This window comes from Lacerta agilis, chromosome 4, assembly GCF_009819535.1.
Source record: "Lacerta agilis isolate rLacAgi1 chromosome 4, rLacAgi1.pri, whole genome shotgun sequence".
NCBI classification, from domain to species: Eukaryota; Metazoa; Chordata; class Lepidosauria; order Squamata; family Lacertidae; genus Lacerta; species Lacerta agilis.
In genome coordinates, this window is record NC_046315.1 from 58,343,586 (window position 1) to 58,359,737 (window position 16,152).

The following is a 16,152-nucleotide window of genomic DNA, read 5'->3' on the forward strand; positions in this document are numbered from 1 at the left end:
ATGATTTTTGGCATACAGAATTTGTGAACACTCCATTTTTGAAGGCATGTATTTGCTTGTCCCTTAGTTTCATAAATCATAAGCAAAGGTTGTGATTTGTGTTTCAAAGAGAAGGCTAAGACCCTAAATCAAAGGTCTTGCGAAAACTGAAATCTCAGGTGAGCAGAAGAATTTTAAAAAGCAGTAAGCAGCACCATGAACATTCTCTTAGAATTCTTTCCCTTCACTTGATTAACAGTCTAAATATGTGTATCAGTTGCTTTAATGCCACTTGTGAATATTCTTTGTAGTTTGTCGGCTTAGATTAAGGCCAAAATGGCATTCTATACTGTTGGAAATTTTAGTTCAGGAAAAGAACTTTAGGTTGTTTCAAGATGCATGTCTGTTTTTTATAAAGAACATATGAAGCAGTCTTCCTCACGTATCTGGAAGAGGCAGACATGTGTGCAGTCACCACATCCAAATGGGTATTGTCTGAGTTAGAAGAAAATTGTAAATTTTCAGCCTTCTGTTTTGAAGATTTTGATGTCAAATATTAACCAGATAGTTAGGCAGTCCACTGTCAAATGATAATGCTATCAGATTTCATATCTGAACCCTACCCAAAACAACAATCAGTATAGGCCAACATTTCCAAGGCATTCACATTTTGAAATAAAATCTGAACTTGGAAATGTGAGTTTAAATTTATTGAAAATTTTGAATGACAAACTTTCTTCAGCTCTAGTATCTAAATGAATTGCAGATTTTTATATGATTTGTTGAGTTCAAAGATCAATCAAGAAACTCAGTGCATAGCATACAAAATGTACAAGAAACGAAATGACAGGGGTTAGCTATATATGCCAGGTTTACTTTTGCCCTCTGGACCAGTGCCAGGTTTCAGGTGGGCTTTAAGAGAGTGCTTGATTGTGATTTTCTCCCCTTTTCCTCACACTAACTTCCCCTTCTGTTTTTGCCTCTTTCCTTTTCCCACTTTCCCCACTTTTAAAAGGCTTTCTGTTGTGGCTAAAAGTTTTTTAAAAGAAAAAAATGGGAAAGGTAGTCACCTGAAACCTTCCACCTTTCACAGTGGGCATGGTCCCTCTGTTGCACTTACAATGCAGAGGGGTAGGCAGTGGCAGGAACAGATGGCAAGAACCAACACTGGGGAGTAAAAGGACCAGTAGGGGACCTCCCAGTGCAGTGAGAGGTAGTTAGGTAGTTCAAACTACCTAACTTCCGACAAGCAGTACAGCTTCAGACCATGCCTCTGGGCCTTAGCATAGCTTCTGGAGTTATACCACACCAAGGGCAGAGTGCAGATGCACTCTGGGTGAGTGGCTGTACTCCTTGGTCCCACAATTTTCTGCTTAGTGCCAGGCCATAAGCATTTTAAGAATTGATAAAGTGGCATTGGCATTAGCCACTGTGGATTCCCCAGAGAATTTGGGCTCTTAGCGTTTCTCTAAGGGGGTGGTGTGCTAACATCGGACCTGGCTGCTTCCTCTTCGTGAAATTCAGAGCTGAAATTATGGTCCCTTTTTGTTCAGATCGGCTCCAAATTACGGAGGTCAAGTTGCCTATGATGAGATACTCCAAATCTTTGATGAACTAGAACAGAAGAAAGTTGCTCAGAGTCTGGCAACAGCTATTGGTCTTGCTCCTCAAGTCGATGGACCTGCAGATCATCAATATAAAGATAAACAATTTGTTGTGTTAGGTACATCCTGAAAGATAGACCAGCTGAGATGCAATGGAGTAGTTTTTAGCTTGAAACTCGGGAGTCTGTGGGAAGCTGTGGTAAAGGCATGTCAGTCTACTTGTATCGTCTCTGAATTACTAGTTGGAATCACAAAAGATAATGAAACTGTCAATACATAGGCCAAAGGGCTGGATTCTAGAAACTCTTGACAACCAGTTCATTCTTGAATTAATGGTGGCTTCATGCTGTTGTCACCGTTTAGATCTTGCAGTGCACTTGACCCTTGAAACAGTGCCTGAACTTATTGGCATGGAAATGTACTTTCGAACAGCTCCTTCCAAACTTAAATTGTTGCACCAACTTTCCCCATATTTTCCTCTATATGTTGAAGTTCATTCTGCAAAGCTTGTCAGAAATCATTGCTGCCATTCTATGTAACTTACAGGGTTTAATACATAACTGGGAACAGCTGTCTTGATTCAGAAGAGTGCAATGAAAAATACTTTTTTGTTGCAGTGCTGGGGACATGGACTTCAGACACAGCAAGTCACATTTAATAAATCATCCAACAATAAGCACAGTCATACTCAAAGTCCTGTAAAAGGTGTTTAAGATGACTAAATTTTATGTTTTCTGATAGGTTGACTACAACAGATCCTAATGTCCTTCAAAAGCTCAATGTCATTGGCAGTAATCATATGCCACTTTTGAGGAAGAGAAATCCCCTAAAAAGTAGTAATGGAACCAACACACAGTATGAATGTGTCTCTTGACATTGTTGTTGGCTGTGCTGGGCTCTTTTCGGAGGAAAGGCAAGGTAGAAATTTAATAAATAATGATAATAAACATCTTATTGCCTCCACTATCCTAGATAACAAGTGTAAGAGAACATTTGGTTGTCAGGAATTGGTTATTAATACGCTGTTCAACTCAGTGGGCCAGATTCAGCTAACCTTTTCCGCTAGTGGAAGCCAGCACAAGGACTCCCCCTTACTACTCCTGTGCACCCCACACCCCTCCCAAGAACAGCATGCAGGAAGAGGAGAGGGGAGATCATTCTGTTTGGCAAGCAGAAATCCTTGTGCAGATAGAACAATCTCCATGGTGCTATGTTGAATTCCACCCAATATTGTGAACAGATGTGTGCTACTTGAAAATTCTCAACTCTTTTTTCTGAATATTGTTTCTACATACCTCTTCTCGATGTACGGAGTGCAGTTGAAAATTGCACCCCTCCATATATTAATCTCTTGTCAATAGAAAGCACAAAGGAATCACTGATGGGTTGTAGAGCAGACCACAGGAGTGTGCTTGTGTAGTGCTAGCCCTACTGTTAGAGTGAAAGGGTGGGGAGGTACCGGAGGATGCAGCTGTATGGTCCATGCTGTCTTGTTGCCAGTTGGCACAGATGGCATCTGAATATAGAACTGGGGAGTGGACACCTTGTCTATCTTGAGCTAATCCTGTGCTTGGGCTGTTAGTTTTACTGGTAGAACTACTGTAGTGATGTTCTTACTATTGTAGGATTTGTGTCTAACCAACTGCTGGTTTCAACTACTGCCATTAGGTCCATCATTAATTTACTGCTGCTTCCCTTGGGATGCCTTAAAATAAATGATGCAGACAATTTGGCAGCAGCATAGTACAGATAGTTCTATCCTAGAACTAGACAGAATTTCCTTCTCAGAGGAAGAATCATCTCTTATTTAATATATAGGCATTTGGAATAACCATTAGCTTTCTTTTTGAGAAAATTAATTTGAGATAATTATGAAAGTGGTGCAATGAGTTACTTCACTGTTGAAGTCAATGCAGACATAAATTATTGCTGTTTACGAAGTTAGGTGTGAACACGATTGAGTTGCATTGCAGAACTAAAAAATCCCTGTGCCATTATCAGCAGCTATATTATGGGTCTTTGGCCCTATCATCGACTTGAAGGGGACAAAAACCATCTGCTAGCAGATAGCCTCTAGTGAAGCTGCCTTACTTTTATAGATATTTCAGATGTAGAGAAAATGCAGCGGATCAGAAAACCTTTCTTTAATGCCACCTCTTAAAATAAATTTTCTGTCTCTTGTGTTTAGCTTATGTGCCTCTTGTGAAGACTTTAGATTTTTTTATTGTGCAGGTTTGCTCTGTGCCTTGCTGAGGTCAATAGGAGAGGTTGATAACAGCAGGCTTTGAAACCAATTCCTCTTTTTTATGCTCACTTTGAGCTCAGGTTATGGAGGATTGACAGGCACTTACTTATATAGACTCAGGATGCTTATATTCTCCCTATCAGATTTTGACATTCCAAACCATCTGATCTTGTTTACAGAGCAGCATTGATGAATTAACATCTTTCATTTTGTAGTTCCAGACTTTGTTCACACGGCTGTGCATGCACATCCTGCCTTGCTTTCAGCTCTCATATTTTTTCTTTCCTTTATAGGTAATGATTATCAATATGCATATTCACATGTGCACAGAGAAAGGCACAGGTGTGCCTTATTATTGATCTTTATAAGCCATTCTGGCTGAAGAACAGGGTAAAATACTTGAAATAAATACATAGATCATGGCACCAGAAGGAATTCTGTGCTATCAGAGATTGTCCATGCCACGTGAGATACAGCGAGCGATGACTGAGGGGGAAGCCTTTCCCAATTGTTTCACCTCTTCTTCAGAGTGCTGTCCCCAGGGAGGTTCTCTTCCTGTCCTTGTAGCAGCAACTAAACTAATACATACAGGGCTGGCCCTATCATTAGGCAGAGTGAGGCAGCGGAATTTGGTTGCAATTAAAGGGCAGAAAATAGTTGTAGGCATTTAGTTGGCCACTGTATGAACAGAATACTGAATTATTCTTATTTTCTTGTTGTTACCGCAAAGGGAGTGAGAGAGCAGCTTGTAGGATTTTTTCTGCCGCAGGTAGCCTTGGATCCAGTGCCTCTTCACTTCATGGGGGAGAAGCAGCATTTGCTGCTTTGCCTCAGGAAGCAAAATGTTCTTACGCGAGACCTGGCTATGTAGTATTAGTTCTGTCTCTAGTCCTTTTAAACAGTTGCCCTATACTAGCAGGTGGACTAGCTTGAGTCTTAGCTTATAGCTATGGCTGGTAATGTTTGAAAATCCAAAATATAAAAGTTTTGTTCTGTGACTAGTCAATATAAAAATCTAAGTTGTTAGAACACGAGACTGTGATTTAGATTCACTATAGCTCCTTTATGCTATGAAGCACAGATGTTTGCCCAGGACAATAGGAACAGTGTCTGAAAAAGAGATGTTTTTCTGTTGTTGAATATTCTGATTATCTGCAGGGAACATGGCTGCAAGGATATAAGAAGTCAATTCTTCCTCATGTCTTGATTTTAATTTGTTTTTGCCTGTTTTTTGTTTGCTTGTTTGTTTGGAAAGAGGGTGTTTTTATTGGGTGCGTGATAATACTTTGGTGGAAAGTAGTTATGCATCCGAAACATGCATCATGTGCTATTGATAAACAAGATAGATCATCCCAGTGACATGTGTTGGTGGTGAAAGTGGGATGAAGAAAATCAATTGCATGCTTCAATTTTTTGAAAGAAAATGCTCTGTATCATGTGCAAAAACACATGGATTCTTCCTCCTTTCCCCTAAGAGTAGATTTCCTTCATTGCAATTTAATAAATACTGTTTCTTCTAAATGCTTTTAAATTGGTCATAATGTTAAACTGTTGCAATGGTGTATTTTAAAATGTTCCGAGTAGATCTGAAATCTCAAGCTGTGTATAGTGCATCATACAAGAAAACTCTTAAATTTTTTATTGCCTGGTGGTGTTACTATCTTTGGGTGTTTTCTGAACAATGTAACATATGTAGGGAAGCTGTGACACCCTGTGGTGTTATGGTGCCTTATGCAGATGCTTCTCTTTACAAGATTGGGACCTAACTTCAAGGTCTAAGAGCAAGATTGCCTTGTCTTGTCTGACAACTATGAAGTATGGAGCAGTTATTATTGGGAGCACTGTAAAGTGTTATCATCATCCAAGGATAAAGTGTGTGATTATTTTTGACTTTGCCACCAGAGTTTAATCATACTGCCTTGAATGTTGTAGGAACTGATCACAACAATTACAAGCAATTTCAGCCATGTTATGAAGCTGTAGAGATTATTTCCAAAGGGGCTGGCTCACATGAGTTTGAACTCCACAGTTTCTGAATGGTGTTGAAATGAATTCAATACCTACTTCAACAAAAATCACTTGAGATACAGCTGTTCCAAAATGCCTGTGAACCAAAAAAAGAGAAGGTTGAGAAGTACGGTAGCTGTTTGAATTTTCAGCAATCTAGTACTCAAAAACTTTCTCAAAGCACTATTCAGTACTTAGTTGGCACATAAACACCATTGGTGTGTGTGTGTGTGTGTGTGTGTGTGTGTGAGAAAACATCCTTTTGAACTATTTACAAGAGATGAAAGACCATTAAAGTGGTAACCTACAATTCGGATGTGAATGACTTCTTGTGATGAAACTCTGGCCCTTTTATCATATCTTCTTTTACTATTTATATCAAAGACAATTAATTTGTGCAAAGAGAATGCTCTTCTGATTGATGCTATTTAGCTTTCAGCCACAATAGCATTTGCTTCATCGTAAGCTGGAGATTTCTTGGAAAATATTAATATCTGTTGGGCTATCTCTTTTGTTGCGGTAGCAGCTTCAAAACTCTCCGGATGGTACATCTAACTATGTGCCACTGGCTATCAGTGCCATGTGAAGTGGGGGATAATACCATGCTTCTAATCATGATGTTAGGCAAGTGAAGATCATGGTAATAATCAGCTTATTATGGCTCCAGGGGCCACAGGTGGCCACTTAGAGTTGTCACATAATAAGCTGGCTAGAGTATGGTTTACACTGAAGAAGTGGCTTTTGACAGTTAGATGGTATGTGACTTGAGTATGGTCCACACACTACTTCCTTCACAGAAGCATAGGAAATTTGACCGAATTGTTTTATATGTGAACTAGTAGTGCATTAACTTCTAAACTGTTTGGTATCCTTTATTGTATCTCTAAATTCAAAACCAACTTTAAAGGCTAACAAATTTATTATGGCATTTGTATTTGTGGAGTACAATTAGCTTCATCAGATGTATGAAATGTTATCCTGAGATGTAAGTATGATTTGGAAGTGGTTGTAAAATAGGAGGAAAGAAGAAAATGAAATGCCCCTACACTGCCTATTGTGAGTGGAAGGAGTTTGCCCCACCCCTATCTGGAAGGATAAGTCTTGTGGGGCTTATCCTGGATGAGAGGGAGGCCAGGCTGCTTATCATATCACCTTCAGTGGCCAATGGGAAGCTTTCTCCCATAGAAGAAAACCCCGCGCTCCCTCTCCTTGTCAATTAACATTTGATGCGCTACTTGACTTTTTTATTCAGTTAGGAATTCTTTTTCTGTCTTTCAGAATTCAGCCCACAGGTGCTTCATTCCCTACCGCAGACCCTTTTGTTCTGTCAGTGAAATTGCAAACATTTACTCTTGTGTGCAAGTCTTCATTCTGAGGTGTAGGGGCAATGCAGAAAAGAACAGATCAGGATAATTATGCACATCACATTGGTTACTCACAAACTGGTTCTTGATGGCAAAGAAAATGTGGCATTGGTAAACCAATTTACACACATAATGTGTTAAAAGTCCTTTGTGTGGGGATCGGTCCGCAAGTGAGACTGAGACTCTTAATGGGTTGCGATCCATCATTTTCACATTTGAAGTTTGGGGTTTGTTTTTTGTTTTGTTTTTTGCTCTAGAGTGCTTATTTTAAAATCATTTACAGAGTATTCTGGAAGGTTAAATGTTTTCCCTCTTTGATTTAGAAATATTGCATAGCTGTCAACTTTACCTTTTTTGCAGGAAATTCCTTTATTCCAGTGCCATTTCCCATTGCAAAAAAGGGGAAAGTTGACGGCTATGATATTGTCTTATCGGACATCAGATATGGGATTATATCCAATGTAGCACTGAGTAATGTGGAACTCCTCTCCATCCCTGTACATCTTCTAAATCTGTTCTTGAGGAGGTTTGAGGAGGCTGTGAGGTGTGGGTCATGTATAGGGGGCATGTATTGGGGGAGAAGGTGGGGGAGTTCCATTGTGTAAGCAGGAATCATTGCACTGATGGAACACACAAGTTGGATGTTCCCATTTGTTTCCACATTCTTTTGTGTAGAGATGGACCTATTTATTGTAATTTAAGTGAAGCACTGCTGAATGATTTTAATTTAAAACCACTACAATGAGGCTTGTCAACAAAAATATTTATTTGATGAGAGATCTGGGTCTCTTGAAGTCTGTAGAAAGATGGCCTTTGTGACTAATAGTATTAGTAATTGCAGGCATGGGATGCGCCTCTAATCTGTCTTGTTGCAATTCCTTACTAGCCACAAAACAGAAACAGCTGGTGTTGGTATATTCAGTTTTCAGGTCAGAGGTCTGTTACTCCCGCTCTTTCCTCTTTCTTTTGCTTTTCTTTTCAGCCTTGTTACTTATACTGCCAATTTTCCATTTTTAGAAACCCCAGAGATTCATCATATGAATTAAGTCTTCCTCCTATGTGCCAAATCAATGCCAAATCAGGTTCTGAACTGAATCTTATGATCGGTGCACACTACTAATATGAAGATGTTACAATATTGACAGTTTTGTTTCTGATTCATTGCCTAACGTTCCCTGACATGGAATTTGACTTTTTCACAACTACAATACATTGGGTTGATGTTTTTACTGATATCCACGACTACCGCAAGAGGGTTTTGTTTTAGAAGAAAGCAAACCTGTTTCTCTTTCTACAACTCTACTAATAGTGGCTATTTTGGATATATATATAATCTCTGTAACAAGTTGAAATTTGTGAGCAACATACAAAACTTGAGTTAAGTCTTCTTGTTCAAAGGGTATTCCATTCATTTGATGGTATCATTTACAAATCCTCAGTCATTCACTGGCAGAATGCTATTACATCCTGCAGTGGCAGCAATAAATGTTATAATTTCTTCCATATTTGTTTTGTCTGTTCCATGTAGTATGCTAACACTTCTCAATCTGTTTACCATATTCTAAGGGAGAAGAAATATGATATCTAAACATGGCAGAGGGACAGGTGATAAATATATTCATTGCAAAATAAACAGAAACATATCAAATTACATCTGTTTAATACTGTATTTCATTTCATTTATTTATTTATTTATTTATGGGGAATGGAACTTTGCTCAACATTTGCATTATACATTTGACAGTATTAAATTTCTGTATAACATTCTGTATAATCCAGTGGTTAGAAAAACTGTGGGTATTATGGGTTTCCAAGATGTAAGAAGTAGATTCACTGAGTGAGATCTTAACCCTGAAATACCTCAGGCACTTAGATGGTGGTCATAAGCACATTTTCCCCAACAATTGAAACTCAAGAACTACTGGGAGGTTGGAACAGGTGGACCTTGGGGCTTAACTGGCATAATTTCCTCATCCTTGCTAATTCAGAGATGCACCAGTGTAAGTCTTTCACCCCAGCTCAGCTGGGGCTCAAGCGGCATAAGTCCCCCAAAACGGGTGTTCCAGGGGCATGGCAGGAGTGAGGCAAGGAGACACACTTAATTCAGATTCCTTTCAGCTTGGTCACATGACTTTGTAATCAAGCAGAATCTACACTGGCAAAAGAGTGGTGTAAATCAAACTACGTATTTTAAAGACTTGTTTTCCCTCTGCCAGGTTTGAGCTATCTTAGACTGCAGTAGCCCTACTCCTGAATGAAGTTTGAATGAATAAAAGAAAGAAAGAAATAATGAATGAATGAATGAATGAATGAATATGGTATTTACCCTAGTTTAAATTCAACCCATGTAAATTCTACTGGATTATTTTTAGGATTGCTCTTTCAAAAGGGAGTACGTCCCATTGAAGTCAGTGGACGTGCTTCTGAGTAATGATGTTTGAAATTGCAGCGCTAAATCTCCATGGTATTACACAGGTAAATCCACATGTTCAACACCCAAATAACCATCTAACTAGTTCCATGAGAACTTTGAACATGTGTTTCTCAAGCATCTGTCATTTTCCCTGTCCTCTGTGGCAAATTGCTTTGGAGTCTGCTACCCTGGAAGTTATCCTAACTGAACTCTGCAAGACTTCCTTCTAAGTAGGCACATATAGGATTTGTGCTGTTAATCTTATTCTGAGGTGAGCTTCCCAAGCAGTTTGTAAGATGGCCCAAAGGTCTGTTGCTCAAAGGAACATAAAAAAGAAATCTCACTGGTACACTAAGTAGCTCCTAGATAGATCCCTGCCTTTCTCAAATCAAATAGTTTTGTTTAAAAACAATAACCCTCTGATATGAAGCTCATACTGAGCATTCCATTAAAAAAAGCATCTCTGGATAACTTTTATAAGAACAATTCACTATAGAGCAATTCACTGTGTAGAAATAGGATGTCATCTAATCATGCTGTACAATAATGGTGTCACATGATTGGCCTGACTGAAATCCAGAACAAATAATTTCATCTATCATAATTATATCAAAATAAATCATGCAAACCTTTCATCCATAGTTGTGTTACCGGTATATGTATAAGTATATGACTAGATTTTTGCAGACTTCCATCCATCAAGGGACATTTACATTCTTTTTTTTTAGTCCCTGCCCTTGCCCCCATTAGTTGATAGGTTCATGCCTATTCCCCATAATCAAGACTGCTGAACTGATAGCAATATCATGTTTTAGAAGTTGTCTGCTCTTAATCTAATTTTCTTCTTATTAAAAATGGAAAACACTGAAACTAGAAAAGATCATTTGTAATAAGATTTTATTCTAGTACAATGGTATTAGATATGCTATTAAGATAGATTGTCTAATTAAAAGGAATGCATTTGATTGAATAATTTTTTTAATTATACTAAACAGAATCAGTTTAACCTTTTAACTTCAGCTGCTTAATTGAATAGTAACAGGCATTGAGATGAACGTGACCAGTTATGCTTTAATTTCAGGGCAAGAAAATTAATTCCACTATGGAGGAAAATAATTCATTTACATATTCAGAACAACTTTAAAAATGGGAGGAGAGAAGATAAATATATTGGTCTGCATTCAGCTAAATAGTTGCATAAGCAGAAACCTATGCAAGGAATTTGACTAGCATACGGGACTTTAACCTGATTGCTTAGGAAAAAATAAGATGCTTCATATTCCACTATCTTATAATGCATATGAGTTTTTAGAATGTTTTAACATCATAAAGAGGTGTAGTCAACAGTACCTAACATTACACAAAAGAGAGAGGTTGGTTATCACTTCAGCTCCTTTAAGGGAGATGTGCTAATACGTGTTTTTGCCATCCGTCTGTCTCAGGAAATAAAACACAGTTATCAGAGGACATTTTTTAGTATTGGACTAGTGTGAATGGGATAATAAGTATTCTCTAAGGAATCCTGAAGTCCTATCTTCAGCAAATTAATATTCATTCACAGTGTTACTCAAGTCAAAAGAGCTTATACAGGAAAACAAAGTCTCATCTCTCTCGCAGTATATGTTACAAATAAACAGCTGCTTTTTAAAAATATTGTAGAAAAATTCTAAGTGTGACTTTCTGGAACTAGCTATTTGCCTCTGTTACTTCTGGAAAGTAGAAACACTTAGAAAATGCACTTATATCGCAATCTAGCATTCTGTAAAAGGTCTTCTGAAATATGTATTATGTCAGCAACTTTCCAATTCTCTTATGTACAGTAAAAAAAAAAAAACTTTAAGTTATTCAATAGAACACTATTTATTTGACAGTAGTGGTGAACAATTCCCGTCCCATTAGAAAAAAAATTATCATATGGTGAAAGTTCCGGTAATAAATGTAATATGGTAAAAGCATATACCACTGACATGTCTGCAATCTCCTTTTTATTAAATCTGACTGAAAACCTCTGTTCAGCTCAACATAATGTAATGTTCTTCTTTATCCTTAAGTTCTAGGCATGAATTTCAATGAACCCCTAATGAAAATGCCTGCTTGATTAGCTGAAAGTCTATCAACCTTTTAAAATTCAAATCTTCTTAAAACACACACACAAACGCACACACACACCCTCTAGCTAGGCTCTCAACATAATAGAAGTGCAGAGAGAGGAAGGTAACATCTTACTGATACCTTCTGTGTTATAATTTCACCCATCACCTCGGTTGAGATGCTTTTTGGTGGTTTCAACACCCGGTGTGGTTTGCGCTAGAGGGTAGCTCCATTCCTATGGAAAGAGCTGCCATATCTATGTAAATACCTGGGACTTTCCCATCTGTCTGACATCCCACTGGAAAGGAAGAATAGCAACCAGATGAGGAAGACCCATGCTGAGGGCTTCACTCACATGGTTGTGGTGTTGTCTCTCACACACATGCACCACTTCAATATGGAATAGTGCCATGGGAAAATGGCTGTGTGAAGGAATCCTCAAAAATAGAGGAAAGTTATTAATTATTATTATTATTATTATTATTATTATTCTATGGACCCGATAAAAACCAAATATGCTTTTGTGTCTATAACCTTGTAAAGTATAGCTTCCTGCTGGTTGTCCAAAGCACAGCCCATTTTTGTAAGTAGGAGTCTCAATAGGGACCTAAATAGTTCTCTTTGAGTTAAGTGATAGAGCACTGAGGAGGTTCAGAGAAAGAGAATTAAAGACTTGAAAGAGGGAAAGTATCTGAGTATTCGCATGTGACAGTAAGCTAAGTCTTAATAAACCATAATTTGCCCCATTATTCCTACTTTGCTGCTCCTCTGGTATTAGCAGGTAAACAAACGATCGTTTAGTGTGATGTCCAAATCCAGGATCATGATTTACTTCTCCCTGATCCATAAAAAAACCAACAACAAACCATGGTCTAAGACTAGTTAGCAAGTGTGAAGTTAGGGTAAAACAAACCATGATCTTGCGTTTGGACGTAACATTAAGCTATCCCCTCCATGGTTTGTTTGCACAATGTGGTTTATTAAGCGAAGAATTATGGCTTATAATTACATATGAACATCTTTTTTTTTGGATGGTTTTCAATCCAAAATTTTTGCAATAACACGTGGTTGTAACTTTATGCAGCTATGTGTGACCTGATCTTAGAAATGCTAGGAAAAGCCATATTTATTGCCTTGTGGGGAACTGGCAAGTTCCTTTGTGAATTGTAATATTTTCCTTTGGGTTCTCTAGGTAGAGTTCACATTTCCTTCAATCTGCAGAAGAGCGAAAGGTTTAATTTAATGTCTATCTGACATCTTATCTCCCCTGCTTGTTGCATCTTTTCAGCTGCCTTTTTCTTCTTTTTAAAGCCTTTTGGTAATTCCCACCCACCCCCTCTATCATGTAAAGATTAGTAATCGCAGCCACCAGCCACATCAGTGAAAGCAACAAAAGTGTCTGTGGTTTGACCTTTATTCAGTAGAAAGGAGATGGTATTACACAGCAGTGTTTACATTATTGCAGTGGGATACTGAAGCCCCCGTGTTTGCTTTTAAATCAAGGAGCTTGAGGCAGGAGAGAGGAACTTATTTCAAAGGCTTTCCTTGATATATTTGAGGTTCTTTGTAAGTGTGTTTCACACATCAATTTCTTCCTTCATTTGAGTCTTACTTTACCTTACCATTAAATCTTTCTCTGTCTGTCTTAGTCTGATTTGGTATTGTTTCCTACTTCCACTATCCAAGTCATGTTATATTCCAGGCTGAAAACATGCTGCAAAAAGAAAGCTGGAGGAGGAGATATAGTAGGCATTGTGTGCTTTGCATTTAAAAGCTTTCAGGTTCAATCCCTGGAATCACTAGGTAAAGGATTTCTAGTGCAAGGCTGGGAGGAGGAGATCACTGGTCTGACTCAGTAGGAGGTAGTTTCCTACATTCAGAACCAAATTTGCTGGACCAGTTTGAGTTCATCTCTGGCATTGTTTATGATTGCAGAACCAACGCAAATAATTCCATTATGCCAATTCACTTTTGGAGCATAGTTTGGAGCTCTCTGAAACAAAGTAACAACAATTTTATTATTTATATGCTGCCCATCTAACTGGGTTGCCCCAGCCACTCTGGGTGGCTTCCAACAAAATATTAAAGCACAAAAAACCTCAAACATGACCAACTTCTCCTTCAGATGTCTTCTAAAAGTCAGATATATGTTTAATTTTTGACATCTAAAGGGAGGATGTTCCACAGGGTGGACGCGACTACCAAGAAGGCCCTGTGTCTGGTTCCCTGTAACTTCACTTCTCGCAATGAGGGAACTGCAAGAAGGCCCTCAGAGCTGGATCAGTGTCTAGACTGAACGATCGGGGTGGACGCTTCTTTTTGTATACACATACTTCAGAGCTGAATAAGGCTCTGAGCTAGAGCTTTCCAAACTTTTCATGTTGGTGGCACACTTTTTAGACATGCATCATTTCACAACATGGTAATTCAGTTTTACTAGCAAACTGGGGGTTAAAACTAACCACTTTCCAGCCCCTGGAGGAGCGTGGGGAACATTCGCGTGACACACCTACACACTACAGTGTCATGACGCACAGTTTGGAAAGCTCTGCTCTAAGCTCTGGAGGGTTGCTCTTGAGATCATTTGGATATGGCAAGGTCCTAAGAGCTTCTCTGCAGAGTGCCCTCTCCTGAACCATCATCACCCAACCTAGCATATTAAGGCAGAAAATCACAACCAGACTGGGAGAGGTGCAGACTGTAGGGAGGTTTCAGAAACTTTCATATAGAAGCATAAAATATCATTACTGTTATAGCCAATTTTAAAGTGCCATCTATATTATTTAACCAACATTTTAAATGCTAAATTAAACTGAATATTTATTTTACCGAGTACAGAATGAAAAATATAACTCTGTCTATCTTTTTGAAGGCAATTGCAAATAAAGGTGATATTGTTATTGTATGCATCAGGAGTTCAAAATGGCATTTCAATATATTAGTTTGTTCTTCCAAAAGCTTCTTAATGCACTTTTCCAGTGACCTTGGAAATGCAACATATTTCTTTGCCGTCTCTCCCAAATCCTTTGTTTCTAAAGACTTATTGCAATGTCGATCCACTGAAGACATTCAATCCGTTTCAGAAAGGCGACTTAATTACCTCCCTGCCAGACAAATGGCATGCTCTTCTTCAGGTTAGAATGTGTGGCAAGCAGCATAGGGAACCTTATGTAATATTTAGTTGATGATTAATAGAAGGTTGCCTTTCAAGCTCCTCAAAATCATTTCTTTAAAGATTTACTTGTAACACACTTGTAATTAAAATGTCTTGCTGAAGATACTTCCATGCTGTGTTTTTATCTCCTCTCCGTAGTTAACCTCCCATATTATTGTGTAGTTTTGTCTAGGATCAATTTTAATTATAAGTTTTATTTTTTTTAAAAAAAAGACATCTTAATGGAAAACTAAAAAAGAATACTTCTACAGCTTTATTATATTATGTGCATGTGCATGTTACAAAACTATGAAAGCAATTTTTGTTACAGATATGCTACTTCAGGAGATATGCTACTTCTCAGTAGAGAAATAGCTGAGGACCAAGGTTGCCTTCCCTGCTGTCTACTATGCACTGTGACCTCTGAGTTTGGTTTGCAGCAACCACACTTCTTTTCCTCATAGTGGAGAACATCCCTCTGGAACCTATGGCTTCCAGAAGCTGCTACTGCACATTGATTTTTTCTTTATTAAAGAAAAATGCACACATGCACACAAATATCTGGGGCCTGTGGCATGTGTCCATGGTGAAAGAGACAATGGAAACAAGACTTTGTATACTGTAGGGCCTTGTCTCCTCTGGAACTGGCCCCATTAGGATATATTCACAGCTAGCCAAGACACTACTAAAAAAACGACTTTCTCTACTACTGCAGTCATTACAGATTAAAGTTTTGGGAGACCTGATTTTCTCAGCTAGAGAAGGGTCAGAAGAGACATAAAGTACAACTACTGAGGTGGATGGGAGGCCTGGGAGCCCTCTGCAAGCCACTCCAAAGTCATTGGATAAAGAGTGGGACATAAATGTTATTGCCTGCTATAATCTTCCTGCTTTTACTGTACCCAACCCCATTCAAATTAACTGACTCCGCTTTCTGGATTGTACAAACTCTTCATAACAAAATAAAGCATTTCATTAAAAAAGAATCTTCAAATTAAGAAGAATGCCTATATTGTAAAGGGTTATCTTTTTTTGCTTTTCCTATTAAGATATTAAGAAGCTTAGCATACAATTCACAATGCTCCATTTTAACAACCTTTATTTTATTTTATTGCAGTTTGGTACATACCCTATAGAAGATCTCTTCAATGATTTTCAAGATGGACGAAGGCTCCTGGAGCTCCTGGAAGGTCTTACAGGCCAAAAGCTTGTATGTATACATGTTTTCAGCCAGAAGTAGTCCACTATGGTTGTAACTGGATTTGACATTTGGAGTGCATGAATTATATTGTAAA

The 16,152-nt window shown here is 38.3% G+C and overlaps 1 protein-coding gene across 6 annotated transcripts in view; it reads left to right on the forward strand.

Moving 5' to 3' along the window:
* Positions 1–16,152, forward strand: part of DMD (dystrophin) — a 1,040,101-nt gene that overhangs the window by 312,752 nt on the left and 711,197 nt on the right. For all 6 annotated transcript variants that reach the window (XM_033147196.1, XM_033147200.1, XM_033147197.1 and 3 more), the window contains one exon: positions 15,975–16,067. In XM_033147196.1, the coding sequence (XP_033003087.1) occupies positions 15,975–16,067 (93 nt within the window). The remainder of the gene's footprint in view (positions 1–15,974; positions 16,068–16,152) is intronic.